This window comes from Microcaecilia unicolor, chromosome 11 (genome assembly GCF_901765095.1).
Source record: "Microcaecilia unicolor chromosome 11, aMicUni1.1, whole genome shotgun sequence".
NCBI lineage: Eukaryota > Metazoa > Chordata > Amphibia > Gymnophiona > Siphonopidae > Microcaecilia > Microcaecilia unicolor.
The window spans coordinates 109,529,977-109,540,892 of NC_044041.1; the positions used below are offsets into that span (position 1 = coordinate 109,529,977).

The 10,916-nt window shown below is 48.6% G+C and overlaps 2 protein-coding genes across 2 annotated transcripts; one reads left to right on the forward strand and one right to left on the reverse strand.

The window, feature by feature from the left end:
- Window positions 1-214: 214 nt before the first annotated feature.
- Window positions 215-607, reverse strand: LOC115481187 (histone H2A type 1-B/E-like). Its single transcript, XM_030220263.1, has one exon. It carries the CDS (start codon window positions 605-607, stop codon window positions 215-217), a length of 393 nt encoding a protein of 130 aa, XP_030076123.1.
- Window positions 608-927: 320 nt separating this feature from the next.
- Window positions 928-1,356, forward strand: LOC115479567 (histone H2B type 2-E-like). Its single transcript, XM_030217539.1, has one exon. It carries the CDS (start codon window positions 976-978, stop codon window positions 1,354-1,356), a length of 381 nt encoding a protein of 126 aa, XP_030073399.1. The 5' UTR covers window positions 928-975.
- The last annotated feature ends 9,560 nt before the right edge of the window (window positions 1,357-10,916 follow it).

Here is a 10,916-nt window from a genome sequence, read left to right on the forward strand (position 1 = left end):
AGTCAGGTACTCAGGGCTATTACCATGGAGTGCTCTTCGCTATCTATCACCAGCCTCTAAGGGGAAATACCTAACCTAGAGAAACAGTAAGGATTCCTCATTTTATTTATTTAAAGGTGATACGCGCGCTGAAATCTGGCTCTTTACGAGAAAAAGTAGGTGGCTCTGAAAAGAGCCTTTTGGGTTGCTAGTTTCTCCTCTCTGTGGGACAGCTTTACTTGCTCTTAGCCGCCTTGTGACTCTCAGTGTTCTTTAGCAGAAGAACCGCCTGGATGTTGGGCAGCACGTCGCCCTGCGCAATGGTGACTCTTCCCAGCAGTTTGTTCAGCTCTTCGTCGTTGCGGATGGCCAGCTGCAAGTGCCTGGGGATGATGCGGGTCTTCTTGTTATCGCGCGCGGCATTGCCAGCCAGCTCCAGGATCTCGGCGGTCAGATACTCCAGCACCGCTGCCAGATAGACTGGGGCGCCGGCACCTACCCTCTCAGTGTAGTTGCCCTTCCGCAGCAACCTGTGTACGCGCCCCACGGGAAACTGCAGCCCCGCCCGGGACGAGCGAGTCTTAGTTTTAGCCCGAGCTTTACCCCCTTGCTTGCCACGTCCAGACATTTCGATCAGTTGTTTCTAGAAAAAATAACTAAAGCTCCCACAGATCGAACCGGTTTTATACTCTACCACTCTTTCTTACACTCCTTCGCGATTGGTTAAGAAACGACCGTCCTGAAACCCGCCTCTCTCAGTTATTATCATAATGGGCAAGCAAATAGGCCAATCCTAGGGCTGCCAGGCGGTCTGATGACGTCTCATTGGTCTAGACCTAATAGCAAAGGAGAGAAACTCAGCGCCAGCAATTTGCATAGGGAGCCTATAAATTGCCATCTGAACAAGCGGCGGCGTTTTCACTACACTACTAACTTAAGATTCTTCGCTTTGTGGACTCCAGATAACGAATTTGTCATTGACTCGAGCTTGTGGCCATGCCTGAACCAGCCAAATCTGCTCCCGCGCCCAAAAAGGGATCGAAGAAAGCCGTGAGCAAGACTCAGAAAAAGGACGGCAAAAAGCGCAAGAGAACCAGGAAAGAGAGCTATGCTATTTACGTGTATAAAGTGCTGAAGCAGGTTCATCCCGACACCGGCATTTCGTCCAAAGCCATGAACATCATGAATTCCTTCGTGAATGACATCTTTGAGCGCATCGCTGGAGAAGCCTCCTGCCTGGCTCACTATAACAAGCGCTCTACCATCACTTCCAGGGAAATTCAAACCGCAGTGCGTCTGCTGCTACCCGGTGAGCTGGCCAAGCATGCTGTGTCCGAGGGCACCAAGGCCATCACCAAGTACACCAGCTCCAAGTAATGGCGGGCTCAGCTTCCGCACACTCAACCCAAAGGCTCTTTTCAGAGCCACCCAACTTGCTCCACCTAAAGCGCTAAAATTTTGCTGCACAAGTAGGTCTGACGCACCAAGAGCACTACTCTTTTAACCTTATCACCCGAAAGGGAAGGGAGGTCTTCAAGGTTTTCTCTTTGCAAAGATATATTGAGAGAGAGGGGTGTGGGAAAGATAACAGCTTTTATTAAAGAGGAAAAATTCCAACTTCTTGCTACATGAGTAGGGCTGGCCCAACTGAAGAGGAAAGGAGATCTTCAAGTTTCCCACACCGGTCTCAATATAACAGTCTTTCCCTTTTGGCCTCGGAACTGGCAACACATGAAATCGTGTTCTACAATTCTTCAACAAACGTACAGACAAAAGCTGACATGACAGCTCTGTTACTAAAAGTGTGGGTGGCTCTTAAAAGAGCCTTTTGGTTGGTTGGATAGATTCAGGGTCAGGTCCTTTAGCCTCCGAAACCATACAGGGTACGGCCCTGGCGCTTCAGGGCATACACCACATCCATAGCTGTTACTGTCTTTCTCTTGGCGTGCTCAGTATAGGTGACGGCGTCTCGGATAACATTCTCCAAGAAAACCTTCAGCACCCCGCGAGTCTCTTCGTAGATGAGACCGGAAATACGCTTGACTCCGCCTCAGCGAGCCAGGCGCCGGATAGCGGGCTTTGTGATCCCCTGGATATTATCGCGTAACACCTTCCTATGCCGCTTAGTGCCTCCTTTCCCTAAGCCCTTCCCACCCTTACCACGACCAGACATTTTTACCTTGCAAAGTGAAAAGTGCAACCAACAGAATAGGACTAGGAGAAGTTTTCCAACCGCCACTAATATAGAGGGTGTGCGGACCTTATGGAGAACTGGAATCTGAAAAAATGCGGGCCTGCTGAATCCTCCCTTCCCCCACAATTTCTGCCTAGGACTCCGTGTTCGCTCTTCAACTTCTTTAAGGTTTCATGTGAGAGGAAGAGAAATGAACTTGGTTTTTGCTTTTTTATTTGTATTATTTTTTATTATTTTTACCTTTGTCAGTCATCTTTGCTGTTTTGTTTGTAGCATTTTGCTCTCACCACCTGGCACTGTCATAGGGTTCCTGGTGCTGACAGAAGGGCTCAGGTATGGGAGAGGTCTTTCTCAGTTCACTATTACTGCATAACTCAGCCTTGTGAAATACATTAAGTCTGAATATGAACCAAAAACAATTTGTTGACCCTTATTTCCACATATATATGAACAATGACCGTGAAAAAGGGGAGGGGGGAAGGGATTTTGCAATTAGTTCCTGCCTTTTTTAGGAGTAATTCAAGGTGAGCTACATTAAGGTACAGTTGTATGTATTTTCCCATCCTAGAAGGGCTTACAATCATGCTTGTATCTGAGCAATTGAGGGTTAAGTGCAGCAAGCCCCCAGTTGCTCCCACCCTTCCCACCATGGCACAACCGAACAAGGGAGACCAATGGACAGGGCACAATTTTGGCACTCCTGCCTCTCTTGTGCCCTGTGTGGATGGAGATAGCTAGCTACAGCCCTGGTTAAGTGACTTGCCCGAGATCACAAGGAGAAGCAACTGGATCTGACTCTGGCTTCCCTGGTTCCTGGCCCATTTGTCTAACCATTAGGCTACTCCTAGGAAGGAACTCATGTTGGGTGAGCCAATGGAGTATGTCTAGAAGGCAAAGCTTTGGTCATGTTTAGGAATGAGTATGTCTGGGGGTTAGGCCATATATTCATAAGAATATAAAAGGTGCCATGTACATAAGTACATAAGTAGTGCCATACTGGGAAAGACCAAAGGTCCATCTAGCCCAGCATCCTGTCACCGACAGTGGCCAATCCAGGTCAAGGGCACTTGCTGGAACAGACGCTAAAACCATCAAATCCAGTATCCAGTTTCTGAAAGAGGGCAATCCAGGTTATTAGAAAGTGCCTGGCAGATCCTAGATTAATTCCTTATCGCATACTTCCACTGATATATGAGGGCTCATTTTTGAAACAGAAAAACATCCAAAAAATGGCACAAAGGGGCAGATGTAAGTTTTTGTTTTGTTTTTTTGCAAAAAGATGTTTTTCTATGCAGTTCATTTAAATCTCAAGGGGCATATTGGAGGCGTGTTTTAGGTGGGACTAGAACAGGCTTAGAATTTGGATGCAATAATAGAACATTGTACAAATGTCCATGGTTAAAAAAAAATTGGACATTTTTGGCTAGATCTGTTTCAATAACGACTAAGTGCCAAAAAGGTGCCCAAACTGACCAGATGACCACTGGAGAGATAAAGGCATGAGCCTCACCTTAATCTCCCAGTGGTCACTGATCCAATCCCTAAGAGGGGAAAGTGACAGGGCATACCAGGTTCTATGACAGCTGCAGATATAATAGCCATTCCTCTTAGAGAAACAAGCAGGTCTCTGGAGTAGCCTAGTGGTCTGGACTGTAGAGAAGGGGACCCAGACCCATATCCAACTGGTACACTTGTGGTGGAAAGTGTGAGTGCCACAAAATACATACTGAGCCCACATATAGGTGACACCTGCAGACCTAAAGGCTACTGTAGTGGTGTACAGTTGGGTGCAGTACATTTTGTTGCTGTTCTTGGAGGGTTCATCCTAAAATATAAGGGGGTTATGATGTGATGTGTACCTGGGATATTTCATGTGAATTTCACTGCAGTACCCCCTAGGCTGCCCTACTGCTCTGCTGGGATGTCTGTAAGACTGCTGGCCCCCAGACATCGCAATGGCTCGTTTTTGTGCATTTTTCCCTTGGATGTTTTTTGTTTGAAAATGACCCTTAAAGAAAGATGCACTGAGCACAAAAACATCTAAAATAGAGCGATTTTCACACCAAAAAAGATAGACATTTTTCTGGTTCAACAATGACCATGTTTGGCACTGGATTTTTGTACGTTTTTTTTTTTTTTTTTGCAAAACATCCAAAATTGGATCTGGATGTCATATCAAAAATGCCCCTCATGGTATTTTCCCCAAGCTCACCCAGCTTATTATTCTGTATGGAATTTTTCCTCTACGAAATTGCCTACGTTTTTTTTAAACTCAGTTCTGCTAGATTCCTTAACCACATTCTCTAGCAACAAACTCTGCAGCTTAACTGAATATTGAGTGAAAAATATACTTCACCCAGCATGTTTTAAATTAAATGTTAGTGTCATAGAATGCCCCATTAGTATTTGAAAGGCTCATTTGGTAATGAGTGTGTCTGTGGATCCAGTCATATCCCCAGCAAACCCTTTGGAGGCAATTCTAAAAATTGGCACCAAAGTTTAGGCACCTCAATGCCATGTGCTTGGTGCCTAGATTCTGTTATTGAATACTAGTGGAACCATGCCCATTTCCTCAACAATGAAACGGGCCCTAGGAAGGCTGTCATGTAAGCTTTTTTCTCTCTCTCTCTCTCTTTTGCCCTCCCCTCCATGTCCAGCGATTCTCCTCTTCCCTGCCCTCCCATCTGTGTCCCGCGATTCTCTCCTCTACTGTCCTCCCATCCCATCCATGTACATCAATTCTCCTCTGCTCTGCCCTCCCCTCCCCTTCCCTTCCTCCCTCCCTCCCCTTGATGTCCCGCGATTCTCTCCTCGATTTGTACCTGAACGTTCTCTGGCTGGTTGGCACTGGCTTCTGTTCCGTTCGTAACATCCCTCCTGACGTCAGCTCGCCTCCAGCGTTCCCTTCCCTCTCACTGTTCTGCCCTCTGACGTCATTATGCCTTGACGCGAGGGCGGGACAGTGAGGGGAATGGAATGAGGCTGGCTGACGTCAGGAGATGTTACAAGCCCAGGCAGCTAGACATGGAATGTTGGAGGTGCAAATTATTATATAGGACTAGGATAAACCAGCATTGGCACAGCCATATTTAGGTGCCTCCTTATGCCACGTCAATGGCAGGCATAAAGTGGCATGACTAAGGGGTCCTTTTACTAAGATGTGCCGAAAAGTGGCCTGCACTGGTGTAGACGCATATATTGGATGCGCGAAGGTTCATTTTCCAGCGCACCTGCAAAAAAGAATTTTTGGGGGGGCCAAAAATGGACGTGCGGCAAAATGAAAATTGTTGTGCGCCCATTTTGGGCCTGGGACCTTATTGCCACCCATTGACTTGGCGCTAAGTCTCACACGTTAACCGGGCAGTAATTGTCAGCGTGCATAAAATGCTGATTACTGCTGGTTAGTGCTGCGCGCTGGAAAATTTCCAACATGCGTAAAAAATGAAATTACTGTCCGGGCCATTTGGTATCCGGGCGGTAGTTCCAAATTGGCGTGCATTGGGTGCATGTAGGTGACTACACGGCTTAGTAAAAGGGCCCCTAAGTGCTCCAAGTAACACATTATAATCTTTTATAAACTATGGGCCCGATAGTCAATGCTAATTAACTGGCCCGGAAAGGCTCCTGGCTGGTTAAATAGCGCTTAGCTGGCTAACTGCTAATATTCAGTGTGAGATAGCCGGTTATCAGGCTTATTTTCGAAAGTGATCGCTGGCGATCTTCCAACATAAATCGGGAGATGGCCGGTGATCTCTCAAAAGCGGCAAAATCGGTATAATCGAAGGGTGCTTTTTTGACACCTTCGCTGCTCTCCCGTCACCGAGCTGGCAAAAGTTCAAGGGGGCGTGTTGGCGGCGTAGCAAAGGCGGGGCATGGGTGGGCATGGGCATGGCTACCAGATGGCTGGCTTTTGCAGATAATGGAGAAAAAAAAACGCGTTAATCAGTATTTCGCCGGGTTTACTTGGTCCTTTTATTTTCACGACCAAGCCTTAAAAAGGTGCCCCAACTCACCAGATGACCACCGGAGGGAATGGGGGATGACCTCCCCATACTCCCCCAGTGGTCACCAACCCCCTCCCACACTAAAAAAATAAAAATAAAAACCTTTTTTGCCAGCCTGTATGCCAGCCTCAAATGTCATACCCAGCTCCCTGACAGCAGTATGCAGGTCCCTGGAGCAGTTTTTAATGGGTGCAGTGCACTTCAGGCAGGCAGACCCAGGTCCATCCCCACCCCCCCTACCTGTTACACTTGTGGTGCTAAGTGTTGAGCCCTCCAACCCCCCACCCCAAAACCCACTGTACCCCCACATGTAGGTGCCCCCTTCACCCATAAGGGCTATGGTAATGGTGTAGAGCTGTGGGGAGTGGGTTTCAGGGGAATTAAATCGTGGCCTCCCTGCTCTCTGTCCTTTGTCATGCAAATTTGATATGATTGGTATTACCAACTTTTGTTCCACATTTTTCCTGAAAGCAGATAATAGTCTGCTAATACCACATTTGAGAATACTGGAAAAATAAATCAGTTTAAAGCTGCAATGGGAAAAACAAGTAGAGAACACCTAGTTGGAGGCACAAATTGTGGGGGAGGGGAGGATTCAGCAGACCCGCCTCTTTTAGATTCCAGTTCTCCATAAGGTCTGCCTACCCTCTTCTTGGAGAATGTTATCTGAGACGCCGTCACCTATACTGAGCACGCCAAGAGAAAGACAGTAACAGCTATGGATGTGGTGTATGCCCTGAAGCGCCAGGGCCGTACCTTGTATGGGTTCGGAGGCTAAAAGACCTGACCCTTACTTGAATCTATCCAACCCAAAGGCTCTTTTAAGAGCCACTCACACTTTCAGTAACAGAGCTGTGATGTCAGGGTTTTTTTACTTAAAGAGCTCGCACTAAAAAAATGTTGCCCACTGGATCACGGTATTAAGACCTCCGGGTTCTAGGGATTTAAGTCTGAAAATCCACTGCTGCTCTAATTGCAGGAGGTGTTTTGTTCTGTTGCCTCCTCTCATATCTGTTGTGATCTGATCGATCACAAAGCAGCGAAATTGTGCAAAATCATGTTTAGTCCTATTAAAATGTGCTACTAAGGGGGAACTTAATTGCATCTGCTTCAGCCCACGAGGAGGAAATCGCTCTCGTGGAATGCGCCTTGAGCGCGTCAGGCGGAGGCCGCCCTGACAGCAGATACACAGAAAAAATTACTTCCTTGAACCAACGGGCTATAGTGGCCTTAGACGCTGGAGACCCTCTTCGGGGACCTGATAACAACACAAAAAAGTGATCAGAAGTCCTGCACATACAATCTGCAGCGACATCAGACTCCGAAAGTGGATTGAGGTAGCAGCGCCAGCTTCTTTGAACAGCACGGAGTGATGGAGCCTAGGACGAAGAAGAACTTAAAAGCGGCAGGAGAGAGCGGACCTCGGCTGGCGGGGGTTGGGGTCCCCCGCCAGCAAAGGTACCCACGGCAACGGCGGGGGAGGGTTGGCGGCAGTAGGGGGTCCAGGGTGAAATCTGTGGGGGCCCAGGCCCCTGTGGCCCCACGCAGATACGCCCCTGCTTTAGAGTCACATCCTTCTCCAAAGCTCACCTCAGCGGCTTGAAAGGTGAACACTGGAGTGCCTTCAACACCAGCCCCAGGTTCCAAGCCGGACACGGCAGCTGCAATGGCCGGCGGAGCCGGAGAGCCCCTCTTAGAAATCAGGCAACGTCCGGAAGAGCGGCCAGGGAATAGCCAGAGACCTTCCCTCGAAAGCATGCCAATGCTGCCACTTGCACTCGCAGGGAATTGTAGTCCAAGCCTTTCCGTAAACCATCCTGCAAAAAGTCCAGTATTGGTGAGACTGTAGCCCGTGTGGGTGTGATCGCCTTTGAAACACACCATGCCTCAAACTGGCGCCAGATCTGAGCATAAGCAACGGAGGTGGTCCGCTTGCAGGCCTGCAAGAGAGTGGAGATGACTTTGTTAGAATAGCCCTTGTCTCTCAATTGCGCCCTCTCAAGAGCCATGCCGTAAGACCAAAGTGGCAGGGATCCTCCATGGTGTCATGATTGTGGTCGTGACCCCCCGCCCAGACTTACCTTATTTCTGGGGGTCAGCTTCTTAGCTGGCTTCTGTTTCTTCTGTCTGTCCTTTCTGAGTTAGCTCTGTCTCTGTATGCTGGCTGCTCCCAGCATAGCTCTAATTGCTTCACTATACTGCAGCTGTGTGGGTTAAACCTCTCTGTGTTTCAGTATGCTGGCTGCAGTGGTGTGCTGGAGCAGGCTCTCACAGGCTCGCAAGAGCCGGTTGTTAAGTTTTTAAGAATTTTGGGAGCCGGTTGCTAAAGTAGGGCTCTCCATGGCTACTTTAACAACTGGCTCCCAAAATGTGGGCTTGGGCCCCCTGCTGAATTTTCTTTTACTTTGCTGGTAGGGATGCTGAGCCCTGCCAGCCAAGTAAATAGACTGCTGCTGCTCCCAGCTCCTTGTTTCCAGCTCTGAGCAGCAGGCTTGGACTTCTCCAGCATGTGTGAGAAGTTTCAGCATGCTGCTCAGAGCAAGACGTTGGGAGTGGTGGCAGTCCATTTATTGGTTGCCAGCAAAGGTATGCCTAGCGTGTTGCTCCCCCCTCCCCACCTGGCCACCCCTGGCCCTTCCAATTGCAGAGCTGGCTATGTCTGGAGAAAGAGCCTGTTGTTAAAAATTTACCAGCACACCCCTGGCTGGCTGCCTGTGTCTGGTAGTTGTGACATCATCAGGCAGGGCCTTGATAAGGAAGTGGTGTTCTTCCCTTCAGGGCCTTTGCAACGTTTGCTTTAGGTAGGGGTGGTGCAGTGTGCACTTCTGACTTTGTGTCTAGCTTCCCTGCTTGCATTTGCTAAAGGTTCAGGTTAGTGTGGGTGCAGTGTGCACTTTTGACTTGTGTTTAGCTTTCCTGCTTTTCCCTTGTGGCTTCCCTGCTTTCCCTTTTGGTGCTTAGGAGCACCTTTGTTAGTTTAGTGCTGTGGATCACTGCTGTAGCTTGGTGCTTAGGGGCACCTTTGTTAGTTTATGTGTTTAGCTTCCCTGCATTTCCCTTGGGGCTTCCCTGCTTCCCCTTGGTTAGTTTAGTGCTGTGGACCACTGCTGTAGCTTGGTGCTTAGTGACACCTTAGTTAGTGTGGTGCTTAGGAGCACCTTTGGTAGTTTAGTGCTGTGGAGCACTGCTGTAGCTTGGTGCTTAGGAGCACCTGTGTTAGCTTATGTGTTTAGCTTTCCTGCTTTTTCCTTGTGGCTCCCCTGCTTTCCCTTTTGGTGCTGTTAGAAGCACTTCTGTTAGTGGAGTGCTTAGGAGCACTCCTGGTAGCTTGGTGCTTAGGGGCACCTGTGTTAGTTTAGTGCTGTGGAGCACTACTGTAGCTTGGTGCTTAGGAGCACCCTTGTTAGTTTATGTGTTTAGCTTCCCTGCTTTTTCCTTGTGGCTCCCCTGCTTTCCCTTTTGGTGCTGTTAGAAGCACTTCTGTTAGTGGAGTGCTTAGGAGCACTCCTGGTAGCTTGGGGCTTAGGGGTACCTGTGTTAGTTTAGTGCTTAGGAGCACTTCTGTTGGTTTACTGTTAGGAGCACTTCTGTTAGTGTAGTGCTTAGGAGCACCCCTGTTAGTTTAGTGCATAGGAGCACTTCTATTAGGTCAGTACCTAGCAGCACTTCTGTTTCAAGCTTGTTCTAGTATCCTGGTCCCTATGTTATCCTGTATCCGGTAAGTCCTGCCGGCCGCTCAAACCCAGGGGCTCAACTCCTGGGGGACAGTGGCTAAGTGCAGGTGAAGCTGTACGGACCAGTCTGGTGTAGTCCAGTCCAGTGTGTTCTGATCCAGGGTGTTCCAGTCCAACCAGAGTTACACCTAATCACACTGACCACCCTTCAACATCTTCTGTCCTTCTGTGACTGTTCTCTTGTGCTTGACTGCTTAAATATTTTAAATTTAAATGCTTTACTTTTTGTCTATTAGATTGTAAGCTCTTTGAGCAGGGACTGTCTTTCTTCTGTGTTTGTACAGCGCTGCGTACACTTTGTAGCGCTCTAGAAATGTTAAATAGTAGTAGTAGTAGTAGTGTGTTCCAGTCCAGTGCGGACCAGTCCGGTGTACTCCAGTCCAGGGGGTTCCGGTCCAGTGTGTTCCAGTCCGGTGTGTTCCAGTCCAGTGCAGACCAGTCCGGTGTCCTCCAGTCCAGGGGGTTCCAGTCCATGTGTCTAAAGAGCACGTCTTACAGAACCCTGCTGCTGATCTGCGTTTATCACAACAGGAGCAGCGTTTAACTGCCTCAGCAGCCATCGTCCGACTGGACGGAATAATATAAGTAAAATGGCGGCTTCGCACCAAAACTTACCCCGTTTGGAACTGCGTCCGCGAGACCTCCCCGGAGGTGCTGGGCACCACTCTCACCTCAAAAGACCAAATGAAACAAGCTCTGATCAAGCTACACGCTGAAAATAGCCTCAGAATAATTACGCAGAATCAATGCGTACTCCGTATTTTTTTTTTAACGCTATGAGGAAAGTTGGAGGCAGGCAGCAACAGAGGTACTCCGGTAGGCAGGAAAAGGGCGAACCTATATGCCTTCAAAGTGGGCACCACCAGCCATAACACCCCAGCTTCAACTGGCAAAGCATAGGAGCCACCCCAGGCAGAATTTTTCCAGGAGCTGATCAAGCTACGTCCACACCTGCTAGGAGATAGAGAAATACTGAAGGCAGATGGAGCTAGCCGTCCAAGAGGG